The sequence below is a fragment of the Candoia aspera genome, chromosome 1, assembly GCF_035149785.1.
Source record: "Candoia aspera isolate rCanAsp1 chromosome 1, rCanAsp1.hap2, whole genome shotgun sequence".
Taxonomy (NCBI): Eukaryota; Metazoa; Chordata; class Lepidosauria; order Squamata; family Boidae; genus Candoia; species Candoia aspera.
This window is the reverse complement of record NC_086153.1, coordinates 74959332-74983567: the sequence shown is the minus strand read 5'-3', so window position 1 is coordinate 74983567 and position 24236 is coordinate 74959332. Positions and strand designations below refer to the sequence as shown.

Below are 24236 nucleotides of genomic sequence, written 5' to 3'. Positions count from 1 at the left end.
TCAGATAAGTAGGACAACAAGGTATTTCAATTTATTTGCTGCCTTTAGCTGTTCTTCTCCAGGGTGGAATCAATTACTGTTTATTTAAACTCTAGAGCTAAGGTTCTCTATGCCAGGCTGAACAGTCCAAGAAGCTTTGCAAGCTTTTAAATCTTGAAAGAAATACATTTGAAAAGACATTTTAAAGATGGACTTTTTTAAAAAGGGTTTTTTCCCCTCTTCCTACCCTTGTGTGTATTTCAAGATGAAGAAATATTATTGGATCTGAATTCTCTGAACTGTCAAAAAAGGGGGGATTATTTTTTCTAGGCAATGTAGAAGAATGTGAATATTATTCATTCTCACATCATAACAATTTAGGAAAGGGTGTTGAAATGTACTGAGACTTAATCCAGAAATAAATTTTAATAAAATGTATTGCATCTGATAACTAAAAAGTGCTTGGAAATATAATAAAATGTAATAAAAAGTTCAGAAGGAAGTTGAACAAAGTAACAATAACTAATTAATGTATAGGGGGAAAATTGGCTTGCTGTTGATATGCTTAAAGACTGCTTGTAAGGGTGTTAACCGTTCCAAGTGATAGGAAATTGGAACACTGATCTTTACATCAGTGCTTCCCAAACTTTTTCCTTCATTACCCAAAACCGCTTCTCAGAAAGTCCTTTTTACCCAATGTAGGTTAAATACTTTAAGTCAATTTAATGAGTTCTTGTGTCATTACCCAAAGAAAAACCACTTTTACCCAATTTTGGGTAACTTACCCAGGTTTGGGAAGCACTGCTTAAGCACTATTGGAAGAGAAGTGTGAAGGGATCTGGGAATATTTCCTGAAAAATATCACCGCAATGTTTTAAAAACAGGTAGTGGATTTAATACAGTATATTACTGAAAAAGCCCAAGATACAGGAAGAGCACAAAAGTAATGCTAAATATAATCTTTCCCCCCAATGTTTGGAGGAAAAATGATTGGCAAATGCCTTTAGCACACACTGCAGCAAACAGTCATTTGTATAATGAATTTAGTAACACTTCCAGGGAATGATTTGGTGGATGCATTAGGAATCTACCTATACTAGGTCAGACTTTATTTTTTTCTTTACCAAGCCCAGTATTTGCTTTCAGTAGCACTCTTAGGACTCATATTTGGCCAGAAGTGGAAAACCCCTTTTCTATCAAGGGCCCCATTCCCTTGGGAGTAAGTGGTGGAGAAATGGCAGGTAGCTGCATGTGGCTCAGCTTGTCTGGGCTGGGCCGGGACAGAACTGGTTAGTGCCTGGCTAGGAAACTTCCAGGAAAAAACCAGACTTGAAGGACAGATTGGGGGAGGGGGGAACCAAAGAAAGTCATGGAAAACCACTTCTGTATTGCTGAGATGAAAATTTCATGAATATGCCCATGAAGTCATCAGAGACTTTAATCCAGGGAAGGAGTGTATTTCAGTGACAGGCGGAGCTTAAGTTAACAGTGGAAAGGGACAAATCCAGTAGTGGAAGGGGCTTCCCATTGTTCCTCCCCAGGCCCTTTTTTAATCTCCTCTTTTTCATTCTGACCTTCTTTTCTCTCTGCCTGCATAGCACTGCAGGCTAGAACAGATAGTACTAGTGAGGCCAAGGGCTGCAGGTTTTTCACACCCTCACCCCAGATTAATTGCCCTGTTGCTTGAGATCTGATTCTTTTATCTCTGGAAACAGAGGTCATTTTTACTGTGTTATAACAATTGGCCTTACAAATTGTTGAATAATTTAGTTTCTTTCATTCTTTTTTTGGTGCCACTGAGTCAGTCTTGGCTAAAATAAAAATTCAGAAGTAGTTTAAGGAGAACAGGGAAGATGATAGTGAAAAATATAAACAAACGCATTGAAAAGTTTCAGAGGCTTCCGCGTCATCAAGGGAGCAAACCTCCATTGCTTTGCAAACTCCATGTGACTTCCAATACTAGTGTATCAGCATATCTGCATTCAGGCACCTTTGCTAACCGTGCCAGCATTTTGCTCTAACAGAAGCCCAGGAGCTGAAGGCAAGGCAGAATTCACACACCATTCTCTGAAGCCCAGCGCAGTGATACATTGTCATTTCTGAATTGGCAGTTGCTAGCTCAAGGTTTGATCAGAATTACCAATCGTCAGTGTCATGAAATTGCTAGGTGGGTGTAGGAAGGAGGAAATGACTCTGTTGGCTTGGCATAATGGAAGTTGTAGTCCACCCCATCCAGACTGGAACAGAGAAATGGTACAATGGAATAGATGGCCACTCAAACTGTTGCTTTTTCCTGCAACATCAGAATTATTGAGCCAACGCTTAAATTTCCCACCCCATGACTGAAGCTGCTACAGAACCTACCAGGTCCAGCTACTTTCTGGAAAAAAAAAACCATTCAGGTCATGCAATAAGAACTCTGAAAGCTAATAAACCACTATCCATGACAGATTGTTCCAAATGATGTGTGACTGTATCTTTCCTGATAAATTATTCTTATGTATTTATTAAAGCATTTATACACTGCCCCTTATCATGTTTGCTCTTCAGGACACTATGCAACGTAAGATTAATACAGTAAAGCCTAAGACCAGTAACTGAGCAATATATAAAACTCTTGAAAGCAGATGGGTGAGATTTGCACAGATTAAACTTTCTGGTAAATATAAATATTATGCCAAAAAGATTGTAGTGTTGATCAGATGAAACTCCCTGAAAAGCGTATTTCACAACTGGAAAACACTTTCCCACACCATTCAAGATTTTAAAAGAAAGGACGAACACTGGGACTGACTTTAAAGAAAAGAAGTAGTTTACTATTCTGCCAGCCATATTCTGTAGCAGCAGAAGCTGCTGAGATCTTAAGAGTAGGCTGACCATATTTCCTTGAGACAAAAGCAGGATTGGGATGGCGAAATGGGGCAGGGCTGGGCGACGGGCTGGATCGGCAGGCAGGAACTTCTCCGGTTTTCTCAGCCTGAGAATCTTCGTTTGTGAGAGGCAAGCCTGGGCTGGAGAGTCTAGTGAATGGCTGTCCCCGACAAGCCGTTCCTCCTCTGGCTGTGCTTTTACGTTCTTTTCTTCCCACCGTTTCAAGGCAGGAGCCAATTGGCTCACCCTTTGCTCACCGCCTATCAGCTGATCCTGCTCTTTTCTTTTTAGGTTTCCCGCCAGGTTGAGCTCTGCGGCTTTTTCCTGCCATTTCTGCTGAGCTCCCCCTCCTTCCCCTCAAAGTCAGACTGCATTCTGACAGGTTCACGGGTACTTTCAAATTTGTCAGTAAGTTTTTTAAGAAAACGGGACAAAAGGGACATTTATATTAAAATGACGGGACGGTCTGGAAATGTTAAAAAAATGGGACTGTCCCATTCAAAAAGGGACGTATGGTCAGCCTTCTTAAGAGGCATCTCCACCCATAATTCATTGCAGTAACCAACTGGGAGGTTACTAGACCAACAATGATGACAGTCAGACTCTTCCTATTCTCTCTGAGGAAGTGCAGTCCCAGCCAGAATGGTTAGTCCCCAGATTCAGAATTATAAATCCACATTTCCATCATTGCTCTTGCACTCAGGCATTAGTTCACACCTCCACAGCCTCATACAACTTACAGGACAAAGTGAAGCAGATCTGAGTGTCTCTGTTAGAAAACCCTGGCTTTAGGGGTCTGATTTTTTTTTATTCTGATAAGCAAGAATGTATTTGCTTGCTTGTCTTGACTTCAGCCTCTGCTTATAAAACTATACCTCCACAGTCTCCTTGTGTCGCAAATTAGATTTACTGTATAGAATTCTGTGGCCCTGTTTTGTACTTGGCTCCTATTTCCAGTATAATGACTGCTGGTGCTCAGTGTTCCCATTTTACTAACCAAGGTGCCAAATATGCCTTGTTAACCAGTTTTAGAAGATCCATCCTTACCGTGTTGCCTTAATCTCATCCCCAGGGCACCATAGAGGCAGCCTGAATTCATATTTAGCTATTCCACTTTTAGAGGAGTGCTTTCCCTCTTCATCCATGCAAACTGTGCTGCATGAATGGTCTACAATGCCTCATGGATTTTGTTGGTTATGAAGGCTGGGATCTGCTCAGCTCCTATTGGCTACTGCAAACACCCCCCACTCACACACTGCTTCTGTCTGGTTGCCAGGTGCTGCTCCCCATGGCCATTTTGGCTGGTGGAGAAATTAAACACTTGGCTCCCACAGATGCCTCTGTTCACACAGTGCTGACTGAGTATTATATAGGCTTCTTATATATAGTGCTTTGGTACTTCTCTGGAAGAGCACTAGATTTGTTTTAAAATATGTGTTTAGCAGACTTTTGAAAGAGTGCTAGTCCTATCTTGGTGCTCCACTTGATTTTACCCAAGAAAGAGACCTGGGTTCTGGTAGCTGTGTGCTGCTGGTTTTGTCACTGATGGAGTGCATTACAGAATTTCCACTGCATCTGCTGGCAAGGGGCTTCATGTGGCTGTACTGCTTACTGTTTTTATTACTTTTATTTGCTTTAATTCATATGGCAGGTATAAATTAGGCAAATACATAATGAAACTGAGCAGCGATTATATGCTCATAAAGATACGTTTTATTTCCCTTACTGAAATATAAGGTCACATTATAAGTCAGACCGAAAGCTGAATTTGGTATCTGTACGGAATGATAATTAACTTGACTCAGGCCTTTTTTGATTTTCCTAGAAGTCTTTATAAATCTGTTATCCATGTATTTTCCCCAGGGAATATTGGCTTGTCAACACATTGTAGAAAATGTTATTTCAGAAACTGGACAATCATCCATCTCAGATGGATGGCTTGTTAAATAGAACTGACTGATTAGTTGATTATTTATGAGAAGGAGCAAATGATGACTCAGACTGTATGTCCAGCCTTTGGAATGTAATATCCTGGGTTAGGGAAGCAAACATCTATAGGCAAAAAGAGTAGGAAGGTGCTGGGTGTGGGCCAGGGGTGGAGTGAGAGTTTTATAGCAGGTTTGCAGTTTAAGTTTAGTGAAACAGACTGAGGAAGGAGTGGGATCTATAAATAGGCAAAACTTGAGGCATCTGTGGGGGGAAAATTCTCCTTTTGAAGATAAAATGAGAAAGTGTCTCTACAAACTGCTGTGCCTATTTATTTTCAGTATACTCTGCTTGCAAATTTGTAAATAAAATGACAGTTACAGTGAAACTCTACATTCTCTCCAGTTTCTCTCACTCAAATTAAATTAGGCTTTTCAGCCAACTTTTCAGCACTCAGAAAAGTGGGAAGAACTTAAAATTAGGTAGCTAAAGATTGGCTGAATAACAAGCAGCTACCCTTTGGATAAAGGCTTGGGCAACAGTGTTGGGCTTCAGGGTATAGTGATTATGATCTAGACAGGAGATTTCTTGATGTTTCAGGAAAAGGTGATGCAGACTGAAGATGCCAGTCACAGTTGCTGGAGAAACGTCAGGAAATCTCCTGTCTAGACCATGGTCACTATACCCTGAAGCTGAAAACTGCCCATGAAAACCTACACCAGTGTATTGCTTGAGCAATATAGCCTACAATATTTTTTTAAAATGCCTTTGAAGCATTCTGGTAAATAATAATAATAATAATAATTATTATTATTATGACAATGGCAGCATTCTAGATCCCCATTTGTTTATTTTAAACTTGAATTTATGTTATTTCTAAAATTTAAAAAAAAAATTTTTTTTTAAAAGAGAAAGAGTAATTTAGGGCAGAGAGCCTGCTGGAAGGTGTCTATGGAATATTGATGCCCATCAACATCACATTGTCTGCCTGGGAATCATGTGATGGATGTGTGAAAGTTCTGTGATTAATTATTGTGTGATGAGAGATAAGCTATAGCATAATCAGAGCCAAACTGGGAAGTGACCTAGTTTGGCCATCATCATCAAGCTCAGAAAATGACAAGGTAAGTCATACTATAAGGAGCCAAGCCTCAATTCATAAGAGGAGTGGGAAACCAAAGCTGACGGTATTGAAACTCTGCCTGCTCTCTCGGCTGACCTTCAAGCACACTCTTATTATAGCCCGTGGGACTCAGTGTGGCCCCCACCCCAACTCTCCTGCTTCTTTGAGAAATAACCGTTTTGCTTTCCAAACCAACCTTGATTGATCCTTAAAAGCAGAGTCAGACTAAATTAGTGCTTGGATGAGAGATGCCAGGAAATCCCAAGGCTCTAGTTTAGGGCTGGGAAATTGAGAAAAACCTATTCTAAATGCAGTTTGACCAAAGCAGAATAGAGAGGAAAACTGACTTATTTTGATCCAGATTCTATACTTCATTCATGCATACTGGGATTGCATTTGTTTGTTTGTTTGTTTGTTTGTTTTTACAGCTGTATCATACTGCTGGTTCACATACAACTTGTGATCTGTCAAGACACCTAGATCCTTTTCATGTGTTGCTTCTCAGGATGGTAACTCCATCTTATACTCATGCCTTTGATTTTTCCTTTCCAAATGTTGGACTTTGTATTTGTGCCTATTGAAATGCATCTTACTGTTTTCTGTCCATTATTTCAGTCTATCAAGATCCTCCTGAATCCTCTAAGATGTTCACTCTTTTCACTTTGTGTCATTTGCAAGTTTGATAATGGTAATTTTAACCCCTCAATCAAATTATTTATGAATATGTTGAACCAAACTGGGCCTAGAATTGGAAACTAATGGTATGCCATTCAATATTTCTTTCCAGCTTGATATAGAGTGATTAATGTACACTCACTGAATACAATTCAAACACAAAATTTTAAACAAATATATTACAAAACATAAATAAAAAATAATACTGAAATTGATAAACAATCAAGCACATGTGAATAGGAATTTCCAAAATAGGGTGTTTTTTGTTTTAACTTGTGTATGATTGCAGAAATCGAAAGTTGTGGCTTAGTGTATCTTTGGTTCCAAGAAATCAGTCTGGAATTCTGATCCAAGAGGAGAATATATAAAGGAGAGGGAAGTGCTTTATATTCTGAGAAATTTACAGGCTGGGCTTGGATGGCCATAGATATAATTATGTATCTACTATTTCAATTTTGTGTAAATATTTATAATTGATACCACTGAGTCGGGATCAGAGTTGATTATATAGACAAATGCTTGGCAACTCTCCTCCCTGTCTTTAGTGGTATTCTATAGGAATCCTTCCAAGGAAATTCCAGTAATCCTCTTTATTCATCCCTCTTATCTTCCCCTTCTTCAACTTCCCTCAGTGTTGCTAGGCATGGGTGTTTTTCTAGACCGTAATCTGCTTGCATCATATGCCCTAAGCGTGTGAGTTTCTTCTTGTTGATCAACATCCCAAGGGATCAATCAGTCTTTTACTGACTGTGGTTGTGGTTTACCCTTAGCTTCACCTTGCCCTTTTGACCTTCCCAGCAAAGGTAACTATGCCAGGAGCTCATGCACCCACCAGCATTGCTGCTGGGGTTACTGAAGCTTCTGAGTCCTTCTATTATCAAAGTGGTAATTAAAATATAGGCATAATGTACTTATGAAGGCAGGGTGCAATCTTCTATTAGTTTAAGATAGACCTGGATTTAACTGAATTAATTGCATTACTAACCTTACCTAATTTTGAAGGTCCTTAGATTTTAATTTAATTATTTTACTTATTCATTTGTTTGTTTTTATTTAGTTACTTAAAGTTACTTAAATTTCAGTTGTATGTTATGCAATGCTGCTCAACAATAAATTGGGTGTGTGGGTACAGGAGCATATATATTTCTTAAAAAGCAAGTCATAGTTGGAAAGTCATAACCAAACTGCCAGTATATGTACAGACTTGAGCAACCTTAGCAAATGCACTTATAATTGCATCCTGAAACAAATTAGGTTTGTTTCTAACAAATTAATGTACAAATTTTTGTCCTGGTCTGGCCAATAATCAAATAGTATTTGGTCTGCATTAAAAAATACTGAAGAACATCTTTAATTTTATGATAATAGGGCAGTATTAAACATTCTAACCCAATACATAATAAAAATAATGAAACTTCTAATACTAAAAGTAGGAAATACAAAAAATAGATAAGTTACATGGATGAGTTTGAGAGAAATCTCTATGAAATGTTCACATAAAAAGTCTGAATTGGACCTAGTCATTATGTAAGTGTGGAGCTGGAATAAACTCATATCTTAGGTTGTTTTATAATGCACTTGGAAAAGACTTCCTCCATGAATATAAAACACAAGCTAACTGATGTAAGTACTGTAGATATATGTTCAGTTAAGCCCTGTATAAAAGTTTGGATGCCTCTTGATAGGAATGGAGGTATATCTCCATATTCAGGACCTAATATCTTTTTAGGTGGTTTATTCCCCTTGTGGCTGTATGTAGCAGGATCAGATCTTATTTCAGCCTGGAATAGCTATGGACAAACATCTGTTATGGTTGTTGTTGTTGTTGTTATCACTATTATCAGCAGCAATTCAACTGATGCTGAAAAGTCCTTAAATATTTTTATGCATAAACATTGATTTGTAGACCAGATCTAGAGTTGGGACCCAATTTCTAAGTAAAAAAAAAAGAATTTTGAAAATTGTTTGTGATTTATTCAGTACTTGTACTACTGAGGCAACTTCAGAAGGAACTTAGGGATTTAGAGGGAACTTAGCAATTCCCTATAAAATGCTCCTTTAGCCCCCCACCACCACATTTTATATATTTATTCTGTAGTTATCATATAGTAACACAGAGATGCATATTATTTTCAAAGAATCTTAAACAAATGCACAATAACTTTTTGTAGGAAAATTCAGTGCAATTTGGAATGGGAGTGCTCTAATTCATTGCAGAGAAGTAGCTGCATTTATTCCAAAGATCTGGAATCATTGCATCCAGGAGTTGTTCCTGGATCCAATCCAGCTAGCATTGTGTTTCTAAGTTACAGACTATTATATGACATTGTCATTACCCTTCTGGAATATATTGACAGGTAGGATCATTTTTCCCATGGTCACTTCTAAGTTCTCAGCTTCTGTGGTCACTTCCAGATCTCAGCTTCCCTCTTGTTGTTGTTGTTGCTGTTGCTGCTCTAAAGCAATGTTTCTCAAACTTGGCAGCTTTAAGATGGGTGGACTTCAACTCCCAGAATTCCTCAGCCAGCATGGCCAGCTGGGGAATTCTGGGAATTGAAGTCCACCCATCTTAAAGTTGCCAAGATTGAGAAACACTGCTCTAAAGTATGACACTCTCTATCAAGATGGTAAATTAGTGCCATTCCTATTTACACCAACATGAAAGTAACTTGAAGACCCTAAATCATAGCTGAGTGCAGTATATCTGCTTATAGCTGCTTTTTTTCCACGAAGTGGATGCGACAGCATGGTTATTATTGTCAGGCGAGTGTCTTACGCTGCTGTTTATGCAGAAAGGCATGCAATTTTTCTAATTCCTTCCTGGCTCTCGGCATGGCTCCTGCTAGGTCCTGCTGTTTGTCGACTTCCTACTCGAACATGTGCCAGATCTTTAACAATCAGTGGTGACCGCAGCCTCTTCTTAGAGTAATTACCGTAATTACTGCCTTAATTCCTAACCCGAGGCGTCTAACGGTGGGACTCCAGGAGTTGGTGGGCTTCAGCACCAGAGTGGCGGACAGCTCCTTCGAGTAGCGTGAAAAAGCAAGAACGGGGCTCGTCTGTCTTCCCAAGGTAGATCCCGCGGAGAGCCGGGAAAGTGCTTGAGGGCACCTTAGCTCCTGGCCCGGAGTTAATTGGCCACTTGCAACCTTCTCGCGTTGGATCAGTGCACTTTGCGCAGCATTTCGTCTTCCTCAAAACCAACCCTGTGGTTTTAAACGGCGGAGACCTTCCCACTTGGAGGCGGGGAGTGGGTGGTCTCAGGGTGTCGGGAGCGCTCATAAAACCCCACCTCCCATTTTAGGACTGCAGCTGTAATTGGCTAGATGAGGAGGCACTGGGAGAGATGTTAAGCTGGCTGCTTCCACCCATGGCTCTGCACACACACAGGGGCGGGTTGTGCCGGGGAGAGCGGGAGGCTGGACTCCGAGGTGGCGGAGGCGGTGGAGGAGGAGAAAGCGGTGGCGGAGCCGAGGTTTCCCCAGCTTGCTTGCCTCCTTCGGTGACCGAGCCGCTCCTGCTGCTGGGTTGCTGCCTGCGTCCGGAGGATCCGACCGAGCGAGGGCGGCTGCTGACGCCGCCAGTCGAGATGATGGCGGAGGGCGGCGGCGGCGGCGGGCAGCGGCTCAAGGCGCTGTCCCTGCTAGAGGCGGCTCGCTGCCGCTACGAAAGCCTGCAAATTTCCGACGACGTCTTCGGGGAATCGGGCCAGGACAGCAGCGGCAACCCGTTTTACAGCACCACCGCGGACTCCCGCTCTGCCTCTGAGGAGGACGAGGAGGAGGAGGGCGAAACCCCCGAGGGAGGACGCAGCCATCGGGGCAGGACTGGAAGACGCCCAGGCTCCAAGGCGTCGGCCGCGGAAGAGAAGGAGGAAGAGCCGCCGCCGCAAGTGCTGGGTGGCTTGGAGGCGAGTTTCCTGGGTCCCGCGGAGCGACAGCAGCGGGAGGAGGAGGAAGGCGAGAGGGGCTGGAGCCAGAGCCTGTGGAACACCCCGACCCCTTCCTTCAAGGATAGCAGCGGTAAACCGGCCCGCGTCCGTGCATGAGTTGGCGGGGTGACTCAGGATGTGGGTCTCTGGGCGTGTGCTGCAGAAGGAGGGCTCCTGTTCGGGGGAGTGCGGGAGAAAGTGGGGCTCACGAAACGAGGCAGCGAGGGTCGCCCCTCCCCGACCCCCATCCCAAGACTTAAGAAGAATCCCGGAACTCCATCTCAGAAGAGAATCTTTGGGTTAGGAAAGATACCCGGGCTCAATGCTGGGATAGACTGCTCCTCCCCATCGCGTATAAGAAGTAGTCCTTTCCTTAAAACAGTTTCCCTCACTCCTGCGCCTTCCAAATGCTTTGGACTCTCACCACCATCACTCTTGGCTCCGTGATCGATAGTCATGGTGGCTGACCATTGGTAGTAGTCGCCTAACTCATCTGGAGGGCACTGGATTGGGGATGGCTGCTTTAAAGGGTTGTGTTCACTTGATTTCCACAGTAGGGCAGCTAGCTCTGGTGACCCCCTGTTGCACTGGAGTGATTGTTTTGTCTCTGCTCTTTTTCTGTAAGTGGAAAGAGTCAAGAGGGGGTTCGTGGAGAAGCTATGCTTTGTGGAAAAACAGGGTCCTCAATTCCAAAATTCTGGGGTATTAATTGTAGCCCTTCAGGGCAGACTCCTTTATGATAGAAAATTGTGCAAGCACAAGAAGGAGGCAGATCTCTTGCCAATGCCAGTCACTGTTATTACCGAAATTTCAAGTCCAAGTGAATACAATTCAGTGATAGAAAATGGAGGAGTGGGAAACACTCTATGCTGTGCACCCAAATCTACTGAACTGAAATCTTGCAGATCCTCAAAAGTAATTTATTTATTTATTTATTAGATTTATATTACTGCCCCTCTCCCCCAGTGGGGGACTCTGGGCAGTTGCAAATATATAATGGGTTGGATAGATTCTGAAATGCAGAAATCTTGGGCTACTGAGCTGCCTGGTCTAGAGATTTATTTTTCAAAAAGGTGTCTTGGAATGTGACACTACAGGCAAAGGGACAGCTGTCTACTACAACTTCTCACAACCTGTTGTCCTCCAGATTTGTTGGGACTGCTGGAAATTCTGATAGCTGTAGTCCAAAATATACTTCAAATAATTTGCATCTTCCAAGTAATATGAGCTGTTGTGGTAGATCCAGGACTTTCTTACTGTAAGTACCTGGGTGTTCAGCTGCTGAGCTGTGCTAGCTAATTGCACCATAGACACGTGAGTATCTCTTGGGTGTCTGCAAGGAAGTTTGGATCCTCAGAATAAATGTAACAGCCTAGCTCTGAATGTCTAATGTACTCCAGCTTACAGAACAAATTCCTCTTCATCCTTTGCCATCATCCCTTTGAGAGGTCAGGAAAACAACTGCAAGTAGCTTCTTTTCAGCTAACTTTTCTTTGGTTTCATTTTAATATTGTCAAGAATCTTGAAAGGTTTGGAAAACAGAGTTTGGATAGTCTCAGAAACTGACAAGTGAATCACTTTTTCTTAGTACAGTCAACATGCCAGTAAAGCAGGGTTTGAGAGTAAGCAGTTCTTGCTCATTGTCTGACAATTTGGGGTTAAGTTCTGCAATTGAATGTTCCTCGTTTAGTTGCTAGGAGGATACAAGATGGTCATATAATACATACCAGAGAGCCAGCTTTTTTATCATCCCAGCACGATCTGGTTTTCCTCCAAAAAAGCATATTCAGCCAAGAGTCACTGAATAATGAATTATGAGTGATATACATGCATGCATGAATCAGCCCTAAGGATAATTCTGAAAAGTAGAACACATGATGCAGGATTCTGGCATTTCTGCAATACTGCACAAATCGTAGATCTTGGTTGCTTTCACCTTGGCTGTATCTAACCATCACCGAATCAATTTATATACCTTGTTGACTGTCTACATCAGATGAGACTGCCAATGATACCAGTTAGGAAAGTCAAAGTTAGACCAGAAGCCTATGCACAATGCTTAACTGGGTCTAACAAAAATATCTTACAACATGTGCAAGACCAGATGTCACTGGAAGGTGATAGTTTGGATGGTTGACATTTTTAGCTTTGTGCTTTGCCATTTTCATAATGCAGAATCCCATAATTATTCTGAGCATTCATTCTGCTCAGTTATAGCTAGTGAACACTTTTGGATGATAGAAGGTGATAAAGACAAGTAAAATAAAGCATCCTTTGAATTGTGTTTGACTCCTAGTGCTTTCACGGACACATCTGTGGTTTCCTGGCCAACAAAGTGATTTGCTACTGCTTTCCTCTGGAAGTTTTTCAAACTTCTAAATCTAGCCAACAGATCTGGAAGACTTGATAGTCTCTTCTGTCCAAATACTAAACAGGCCCAAACCCGCTTAGCTTCCATGCCCAGACAAGCTTAACCAGATGCTGCCACCTGCTGAGGTATACTAGGCAATAGATTTTTATAAATTCCTTGGATAAACACCTCTTTGGAACTGGTCTGGTATTTATTAGAATTCTGAAGAGGAATAATGCTTTGTTTTCCAAAAATTCTCCTCTAGTTTGTAATATTTTCCTCTGCTATTTTTAAAGTATCCAAGTGTGGGAAATTGCCTCCCCAAATCATATTTAATTTAATGTATTCTATTTAATTTAATATATTTGATTTAGGCACCACCCAACTCCAGGACAACTCTGGGTAGCTCCAAACATAAAAAATAGAATAAGGTTTAAAAAACAAGATATATAGAGAACAAAGAAAATAGACAACAAAATGGCAAATCTGGCCAACAATACAGAAAACATATACAGACACACTCCACAAAGGGCTCCAGATACCCTAGCCCAGGGCCTGGGAGGACAGCCAGGTTTTAAAGGTCCCCTGGAACACCATCACAGTGGGAGTCACCCAGATCCCAGAGGGGCCCTCATTCTAAAGGGCAGGCACCATGACCGAGAAGGCACACTTCCTGGATCCTGAAAGGTAACATTGTTTAATTGAAGGGACTTGGAATGTGCCAATCCTGTTGGCTCATATTGGCTGATTAGACAAGAGAGGAGTAGATGGTCCCTCAAATAACTGGGCCCTATGCCATGCAGGGCTTTATAGGTCATAAACCAGCACCTTGAACCACACCAGAAAGCAAGTTGGAAATCAGTGCAGCTCATGGAGCAGAGGTGTCCCATGGGCATACTGAGGCATGCCCATCATTGTCTGCAACTCTGCATTCTGGATCAGTTGAAGCTTCTGAGTGCTCCTCAAGGGCAGCCCTTTGTATGGTGCATTTAAATAATTGACCTGTGAGGTGACTAGTGCATGAGTGACTGACTGAAGGGCCTCCTAATCCAGGAAAGAGTACAACTGGAACTGTGCAAAGGCCCTCTTCCCCACAGCTGCCACCTGCTTTTCAAGCAGGAGCTGTAAATCCAAGAAGACCTCTAGACCATGCACCACCCTTGAACAGGGAAGTGCTAGCCTATCCAGGTCAAAAATGGAATCCCCCTGGATCTAGGTGGCCCTAATAACCACAGCCACTTGGTCTTGGTAAGATTGAGCTGGAGACAATTTCTCCCCATCCAGGCACTGGGATAGAACCTTGACAGCTTCACTTGGCCTGCCTGGGGTTGAAAGATATAACTGGGCATCATCAGCATACTAATTACAGCAATCCCCAAACTGGTGGATGGCCTCCCTCAGAGGTTTCATGTAGATGTTGAATGAGGGGAGAGGGCCAAGGCTATGATACCCCACAAAGTGGGAGTCTAGGGAGCAATATCCCCCCCACCTCTGATCAACACCAACTGGAACTGACTGTGAAGGAAGGAAGAGAACCACAGTAAAGCAGTGCCCCCAATTACCAACTCCTGAAGCTGGTCTAGAAGGATACCATAACTGATGGTATAAAAAACTGCTGGAGAGATCAAGGAGCACAAGGATGGATGCACAACCCCCATCCTGGTTCTGCCACAGGTCACCAGAAACTGCAACCAAGGCTGTTTCTGTTCTAAATTCCACCCTGAAATCTGACTGAAAAAGGTCTAGGTAATCTGCTTCCTCGAGAGTTGTCAATGGCTGCAGTGTGACCACCTTCTCAACAACCTTCCCTCTTGTATCTATTTTGTGTTAAGATGCATTGGACAATATGTTTTTTAAATGCTCCAAGGAACTTCATAGTTGTTGACCCCTAAGCATGAGACATAGCTCAGGAAATAAACTCCCTGATTTTGTTTGTCTGTGCTTGAGGAGGCCAACTCAGATAAGATGAAACTTATGTAGGCCGACCTTATATCCTCTATAAACTTCCCCTATTGCCCCTGGGATTGGCAAGAGTCCAATCAAGGCATATATCAAAATATATAAAGGGAGTCTGTCTAGCTATATTGGGAAGGCTCCTTTAACTCAGCCAGGCAAGTCAGTGGTTACATAATTCTCTTGATTGCGACAAGGATGTAGAGCAACAGCTCAGGAACTGTGCGGTCCTATGAAAGCCAGTCTTTCTTTGGAGTAGTAACTTGAGGCTCTCCAGATGTTGCTGAACTGTAGCTCCTGGCATTCCTCACAATTGGCCATGCTGGCTGTCACTGCTGGGAGGTGTGACTCAGCAACATTAAGGGAGCCACAGGTTTCCTACCCCCACAGGTTTTAGACAGCTTAGTTTGTATTAGGTGTTCATGTCCTAGAGCAGGAGTAAACAAAGAGAAACACAACCCATTTCTGAAATTTAGTTATAACTCCTTCCTTGTGGAATATTAAAATTTGCCCTCTGAATCTCAGTCCCTGTGTTCAGAAGTTTCAATGAAACTTTTGTCCAAGAAAATAGTCTTCATAAGGTAAAACCATGGGGTTAGAAAAATCATTGAGAACTGAAAAGCATTCAGGATAGTATGAATTTAAGTTGTGTAGATTTTATATTGTTTTTGTCTGAAAAATACTTTGCAATTGATTTAGATACCTTTTGAGTCACACACCTTTCATCTTTTCACATGCCTCACTGAATGACAAAAAGGTGTTTATATTCAACTAATATTTTCCTTCTTTATATTCCTCTATGCCTTTCAGGACAACTGTCAGTTAAAGTGTTTTATACCAGAGTATGATTTAATAAAGTATATATGTATTTATTTATGAAACTTATATGGCCACTCCGCTTATGTACCATAACTCTGGGAGGCTCCCAGTGAGAACAATAAAAACATAAAAGAAGCAATAAAAACCAGGATCCAAGTAAGCCCAAACTCCCAGTGCCCTAAAACAATGCTCCCCACTATATAAACAATCACAATTGCTGGGCTTCAGCATTACCCTGTCCAGATGCTTGCGGGAGGAGCCAGCTTTTTCAGGCCTTCCGGAAGACTACAAGGATGGGGGCCTGTCAGATTTCAGGGGGGAGGCTGTTCCACAGGGCAGGGGCCCCTCCTGAGAAGGTGCACTGCCTCAGTCCTGCTAGATGACATCACTGAAGAGAAGGGACCTGAAGGGCCCACCCTTTCTGACAGAATCAGATTTAGAAAGCAGAGCAAGCTTGGAAATACTGCAAAAAATGAGCAAACCAGAAGTCAAACAAAAAAGGACTGCATAATGAAAACCTTTGTAGAGGTTTCTATAAAACGATTATTAGGCCATTTCTATTCTGGAGGAAGTCAGTGTGGAAATTGCAGGTCATTTTAGCTTTGCAAACCTGGAGGATAGGTGGTGCTGAAATACAGTGGCCAGCCCTACGTTATCTGATGGCTGCATTTGCACTCGCTTGGGGAAAATATTTACGCAGGTATGCTGGCAGCACTCCATCACCCTTGCCCTGTTGATGGGAAGTTGCCATGTTCTACTTCTTTCCCAGCTTCAAATGGTGATGGGAGGCTGTTACTTCCTGTAGTTCTCCTTGCTTCTATTTTTGGGGGAAAACAATGGAGGTTGCAGGTGTGTACTGAATGTCAACAGTAAAAAGGAAAGAGATTGTTTCTACAGCGGCTCCAATTTCACAGGGTTACTCTAGGACTTAGTGGTGGCAGCAGGAAGACAAAGTTAATCCCCTGTTAACACTCGCATCCCTGGTTTCAATACCTGGCAGACTGAGGTTGGTTGGTTTCACCTCAAAGAACTCTGGGCTCAAATCCCAGCTCTGTATATAACTATTTATAGCACATGTTGAAAACCAGTTTGTTGTAGGGGCTAAAGGCACCAGGCTAGAAAGCAGGAGACTCTGAGTTCTGGTCCTACCTTAGGCACAAAGCCAGCTCAGTGACCTTGGGCCAGTCACTCTCTCTCAGCCCTGGGAAGGAGGCAAGGGCAAGCCACTTCTGAAAAACCTTGCCAAGAAAACTGCAGGGACTTGTTCATGTGGTGGCCAGGAGTCAAGACTGATTCAAAGGCAGTCCCACCCTCAACCCTATGTTAGCTCTCCTTGAGCCAGTTAAGCATGTTGTGTAAATGGGCCCATTGACTAAGTTCACTTAATTACAGGGGGGCAAAGACCAAGATGGTAGACATGACCATCCAATTGAAGCCCTACTCTTTGTCCATGAATGTGATGTCAATGTACAGTATATACAAAGGAATGGGGGGCTTTGACCATGTGGTCATGCCTGCCATCTAGGCCTTTTGCCCCACCCCATCTGTGGACATCCCTGTCTATTGTGCAATCCAAGCCAATTTTAATTTATTGAATTGTTTAACCATAGTTTTATTGAAAAAATTAAAATTGGCTTGGATTGCACAATAGACTAAGCCAAAGGTAAACAAAAGATGTTTTGACTTAGTGTGCGTGTAAATCCAGTCTCTGACCCTTGATAATGAAATGAAAAAGAAACTTCTGTTAGGGTCCCAGCTAGTCAAATCTTCAAAAGACAATAGGAATGTATGGAATATATAGAACTGAAGCCTTATTGTTTTGTAATGACCAAAAATCTGTGAGTAGCCTTAAGAAGGAGAGTAAAATCTAGATGGGAGTTAAAGGAGAAAATATCATACTAAGTGCCTTCACATTAATACATTTCTTACTTTTTGTTTTTCTTTGTAGCATTTCTGGGCATTTAACAGTATAATTGAAAACCATACTCACAGAACTATAAATTAACAAGCTTCAGCAAAAGGTATATTATCATCATAAAAAGACAAAGTTCATTGAAGCAGTTAGCCATGGAGTCATTTACTCCATGATAATGTCATTAGTCATTCTCATACTGGAGAAGTGCTTAAAATAAACTGTCAATTTTGTCTTAGAGGGAAAAGTCCGAAGGATTTTAAAACCAAGCACCATGATCCCAGGCTGGTTCGATGAATCGTTTTCATCCTTTTGCACAATTGCAAGCTTAATGCTCCTATCATTACAGGAAAGAAAACAAATATCTTACTTAAACTGATACATTAATTATAAAATAATAAAATAAAATATAATATAATAAGTGTTTTATATCTAATGGGGAACTCATGCTGAAAAAATATGGCTTTTTGATTCAGTAGGGGGTAGGGTGAACAGACAGGGAGGACATACTTCTTGCCTGCTTTTCTTCTCTCGTTCAGTCCCTCCTGCTGCACTCCTTCAGATCCACCCTATAGAACAGATGACTCTTCAGGACAGGGCTGGAGGTGGCACAAAGGACTGGAGCAGCAAGGGTGGAAGAAGGGATCAGTAAAACTCGCCTCCCTTCCTTTTCTTCTGACAAACACTTCTGTGGGATTAAAGAACTTTCTGTCAATAGAAGGATAATTACTGGATGCAACTGAATTGTTAAGACAAATGACAAAAGAAGTTATTGGGATTAGCTGGAATGTGAAATGGGTAATCTTCAAATTAATACTTCCTAATTGCCCCTAAACCAAATCTTGCTAGAAGACTGGAAGCAAATAACTCTTGAAAATCCTATTTTTCAAGAAAGAATTATTTACAGAGGGGAGGGCACAATCAAATGGAAGAACAAGCTTCCTATGAAAAAAGTTTCATGACATTTTAAGAAGAATGCTGTGTATCCCCAACTTCTACCACTTTTTTGAATATTCACACACTTACTAATTTAAATATGTGGGACGCGGTGGCGCTGCGGGTTAAACCGCTGAGCTGTCGATCGGAAGGTCGGCGGTTCGAAACCGCGCGGCAGGGTGAGCTCCCGTTGCTCGTCCCAGCTCCTGCACACCAAGCAGTTCGAAAACATGCAAATGTGAGTAGATTAATTGGTACCGCTTCGGCGGGAAGGTAACGGCGTTCCGTGAGTCATGCTGGCCACATGACCCGGAAGTGTCCTATGGACAACGCCGGCTCCAAGGCTTTGAAACGGAGATGAGCACCGCCCCCTAGAGTCGGACACGACTGGACTTTACGTCAAGGGAAACCTTTACCTTTACCTTTACTAATTTAAATAATAAGTTTAAATTAAATACTAATTTAAATATTTGGGGGAGTTGTTAGGCCATACAAGAAGCACAACAGTGATTACCAGCTCTACCTGGGGTGGGGGGGTCCCTTCTGAAACACTTCCCATGACCCCTCTGCTTCTGTGGACTGAAATATCACTTGCATGATAGTTGTCTAGTCTGTGGCTCTTCCTCCTGTTTCCCAAGGTTATTCCCACATACTGTACCACTACAGGAGATCACCAAAAGCTCTTACTTAAAGCAATTAGGTAAGAGAATATGTCCCCTTCGGTCCAAATAGGTGATTAAAAGAAAAGACACTAGGAACAAAAGATAATTTCCACAAAGAAGTAATGGGGGCTAGGTTGTTTTTGAGGCAGCCACACTTGGTCATGCCAAGACTGTGTGAAGCCCAGAGGAATCCCAACTGATCTTCATGGAGGCATTTCACTATCATTCCAAGGCCTCATCTGGAAGTTATACCAACCAAAATAGAATTTTGTGCAGGCAAATGGATAAAGCTTTGGAGGGGATATGAGGTAAAGTGGCATGGCTGGTTCTGCTTTTAGAGGTGAAGTGGGTGGGGTGCTGCTGCTTCTCAAAGATGCTTCAAAGCTGCCCACACACTTGTTGAATAGAGGCACCCCCTTTGAAATTTACACAGCCCTATCAAGGACACCAGAATTGAGGCTGCTGAAAATCAAGTAGAGATTAGAAAAGGTTCTGCCCACTGTGGCTGAAGAGGTAACAAAGGTGCCAGATGAAATCAAATGTGAAAGGGAAACACTTTCACAAAGTGATAGCCATTGGAGAAAGCACTATCAACAAGTCATGTCATATGTAAATAATGGGAAGGTCTGGCTGATTGAGATTTAAACCACTAAAATAAAATATTCTGGGGCTTTGTCATGGCAAGGACTTCTGAGATTATTATACCTGGGAGAATTCTAAAACAAATGTCAGGGGACACTGGGAACAACATCTGAAGTGATAATGGTATGGCACTGGGTTACATCAGGACTGAACCTAACTATCTGATGAGAACATCTAGGGAAGGCCTGTTAAGAGTCCTGCTTCTCTCTTAGGTGAGGAGGATGTGGACAAAATGACAGATGGCTCTCCCCCCCACCCCCCACCCCCACCTACCCTGGATTGTAAAGCTTCATCCCTCACAGATTAAAGCACAGACTGTATTTTAAAAACCTTTTAATGAGCTGCTAGGAGGACACTCATCAAGAAATTATTCCTCATCCTGGTGCCACCAATGAAAAAGTCCCATCTTTTATGTTTACCAGTCTCAAACCCTCTTTACATTTCCGCATTATTCATTTACCAATTCAGTCACAATAGGCAGAACCTGGGAATTAAGCTGTCTCAGAGAAACCAGTTTTTCTGCTTTGAGAGTGACATTCAATGTTCATTTGCAATGTATACTTAAATACACAATCACCACAGTTTAGTCTCATTAAAGAGAAGAAATGTTTTATGTAGCACAGGAAGGTATAGAGTCTAAGTGAACCTTGACAAAGTGACCATCCTTCAGTAATGCAGGGGTTCTCAAAAGATTAATAATAATAATAATAATAATAATAATAATAATAATAATAATTAGATTTAGAATATATTCACAAGACATCACAATCAAGAGCATCTGTGCTCATTACTTTGGCTTCCATCAGCTGAAACTACATAGTGATGGGAACTATATAGTGCAAAAACATCTAGCCATATTAGTCAGTCTCAAAATGACAATTAGTCATTTTGATATCCTGCTGTATGTTTACTGCAAAAGCAAGCCTCATTCATTCACTCGATTCTGATGCTGCCTGACTCCAACAACTCTGGATGGCTCATGAAATAAAGAATGGCATAAAAACAAGTTAATAGGAATACAATAAAAACTAATTCAAAAAAGAATTACCTGGTAGTGTAATGGGCAACAGGAATAACCTTGAAGAATAGGAGGAAGAGCCACAACCAAGACAGTGGTCAGATAAAAGAAATTTGAGTCCAAGACAGAAATGTAACCTTATAATAAAAGTAGTAACTTCAAAACTTTGGTTTTTTTAGTCTGGTCTACCTCAAAGGGCTGACAGTGACAAGATGGCAGTCCAGATGACACATCAATACCTATACAGAATATGACAACACCTCAGACAGGGAGTTCCAACCGCCCCACCCCAAGGCCTGGGAGAACAGGCAGGTTTTCATAGTCCTCTGGAATGCCATCAGAGTGAGAGCTGCCTGGGTCTTGAGGGACACCTCATTCCAGAGGGCAGGCATTGCTAACACATCTTGAAAAATGTGTGCATAAGTGCAAAGAATGAAGGAAACTTTAAGAACATGGTGGAATTCTATACAGGGTGAGAAATTATATATTTCTAAGCAGAAGTAAGGGGCATAATGGGGATATTACTGCCAATGAGAGATCTTTTTCATAAACAGAAAAATAGACTGCTGACCATAGCACAAAATGGCTCCTCCATCTAGCTTTAGTGACATGTTTCCCCAGAAATTAGTTAATGTAGCTCTAGGTACATACTGTTTTTATTCTTTTCTATTGAGGAATGTGAGTAGTGTTGCATGAAGATGGATGAAGGGGATGCAATGTTTGCTTCACCAAATCTTTTGCCAATTACTGGGAGATTATATGCAAAGTCAACATGGCTGCATGATGAATGGGCTTGGCTTAGTGGTTCTTCCTTTATATGAAGTAGCTCCCAAGGGTGAAGAGAAAAGAACTAATGTTGGTTAATACTTGATCTTTGGAGTCCTTGGTGCTCTCTGAGCCTTGTTGTTTTCTTGCAGACGTTTCATTGCCAGACCAGGCAACATCTTCAGTGTGATCAATACCTGATCTTTGCAAATGCTATGGCTAGGCAGGGCAACCTGGTGATCTCCAGAAATATTGGACTGCAAATCCATTGTGGAAAGTGACTGGGGGATGGAGGTGTCACATTATCTCATCAACACTGAGTAATTTTGTCCTGTTTTTTTCTGTGTTTAGGATTCTGGCTGAACAGAACTAAGAAACAGAATTCTCAGAAAACATTAAAGTCTGCAAGGACTCATTTTAAACATGCCTATTCCATATATAACTACAGTTCACAGCAGTTAGCTGAAAGGATAGACAAATTACATCAGAGACATGTGGGTATTGTATCTTTCCAACTTGGAGGAAATAGAAGCAGTTTGCTGAACTTCTGGAGCAAGCAGAGGCAGCACCGCTTGACTTTCCTACAGGGAGAAACTGTTCAGCTTGAACACTGCTGTCAGCTTTATCAACATAGTTAGCCTGAGGTCACTTAAAATTTGTTTCCAAAAGATGCCTTTTGTCCTAGTCTACCTTGTAATTTCAGTAAAAGCAGTAAATCTTTCAGAAAGATTTTGTGCAGAGGTTTCAGCTTACTCTTATTAATGAGTCCAAGTTCTTGTTGACAGAAGTGAATTGCTCAAAAAGCAAAATAACTGTTTGAGCTTACTGCACAGTATGAGGAAGCATTGCCTGGCCATAAATTCAGTGGAGCCACCCTGTGCAAACAGCCTTTCCTAATCCTCTTTCTGCATAGCCTTGTTTGCTTCTTCTATAGGTATTAAATAGGGGTTAAAATGGAGAGGTGGGAGAGCAAATGAAGAAGCTGGGAAGGAATTAGACCACCTACAGTAGGTAGGCCATATTTTAAGGAAGCCAAGAGCTCTAACAGATGTTGTTTTTCTATTTCTGTTGGAAGATCCCATTCAAGCACCTCAATTTTTTTGGAGGTGGAAATAGTGATAGAAGTTGGTATACTTACAGCTTCCTTAGATAACAGGAATCTCTCTATTTTTGACTGCTTGGTTGACTGAGTTGGGGATTGTTTTCCAGGAGTTCTTCCTTTGGTCCATCCTGCTCAGACAGATTTCTCAGGCAGGCTATAATTCCTTTTCCATTTTTCCTTTCTTCTTTCCTTCTTTCAGCAACCGACAGCTATTACAATAATATTGCCTATATCGCCATTTAAAAAGAAATAAAAACAAAAGCAAGTTGCTCGTGAGCGTTGCGGCTAGCAGCTTTCCATCTTGCTTTGCCCCTCTTCACAACCTGCTGAACAACAGGCTTGCTGAGGCAATGTGGGATTACTTTTGGGGAAGAGGGGGGAAATACTGAAATAGATAATATTATGGTAACTCACAAATTCTTTCCTAAGTTTTATCATGACTATTTAAGAAAACAAGAAATTTGCCACACTGCCTGTTTGCTGCAAGGAGCACTTGCAGAAATAGTAGAATGTGTAATTTCTGGCAGGAATCTGACACAACACTCCAATTTAGATCCATAATACATTTTAGATTCACCCCATCCCTTAGTTTTTTAATTCAGTATAAAACAGATCAGCTTAGGCACACCTTTAAAGAATTGTGAATGATGTAACATCTAGTTTGGTCTTCAGAGTTCCTGGTGTATCTAAACTGGATATAAACATATCAGTGAAGATGTTATGACTAAAGTAATTATTTTTTATTGGATTAGTGGCAATAAAGTGACCATTCTGAATCTAATATTTGGACATAATTAAATTATTATGTAATTATAGGCAGATTGGAATTCTGTTCTTTGAATTAGAGGTGAGCTAGTTATTGGCATTTGTGATAAAATTGCCAGTGGTATGCTGTGTACAGTATCTGTTCAGTAATAAGATGCTATATTTTAGGGCTGTGTGCTACTGACTGAACACAGTTATTTCTTGTGGTTGAAGGTATGTTTGATGGAGAGGTTGCTGTCAGTTTCAAACAATGAAATCCATGCGCTGGATAAGTATTTGAGTGAGCTTTAAGAGGTTTACGGCCAAAAGCAGCTAGAACACTTTGATTCCACAAAAGGCAGAGTAGAGCTTGGAGCAGAGAAAGAGTTTTGTGGGGAAAAGGAACATGTCCAAGAAGAGAGGTGTGTGATATCCTATAATGTGCCATTTAATTCAGAAGAAAGAGGATCAAGATGATTTCTGAGACAGCAGTGACTTGTTAACCAAGGTCTTTCCCATTTGGTACCAAAGGGGGCAAGCTTCTAGTTCATTTCCAGGCACAAATCATAGTGCTGGTTATTACTTTTAAGGCCCTGAATAGATCACTACCAGCTCATTTAAAGGGTCTTCTTTTCCCGGTGTCTCCTTCATCTTACTCCTTCATCACCAGAAGTCTTGATCCCTGTGCCTCAGTCCTTAGAATCTAAGCAGGCAGCTTCCCCTTTCTCCCCTTTATGGCCCCTTCCGGCAGCCCTCATCCTAACCTCTTACAGAGTTATGGAGTGTGGGTTCAAGTGAGAAATTATTTACTCCCCCTTCCCTGATGGG

At 41.6% G+C, this 24236-nt stretch overlaps 1 protein-coding gene across 1 annotated transcript in view; it reads left to right on the top strand.

Annotated features, from left to right (window-relative positions):
• Window positions 1-9907: 9907 nt before the first annotated feature.
• PGBD5 (piggyBac transposable element derived 5) overlaps window positions 9908-24236 on the top strand; it is a 72859-nt gene continuing 58530 nt past the window's right edge. Inside the window, exon 1 of the mRNA XM_063290432.1 lies at window positions 9908-10596. Within this exon, the coding sequence (XP_063146502.1) occupies window positions 9921-10596 (676 nt within the window). The 5' untranslated portion in view covers window positions 9908-9920. The remainder of the gene's footprint in view (window positions 10597-24236) is intronic.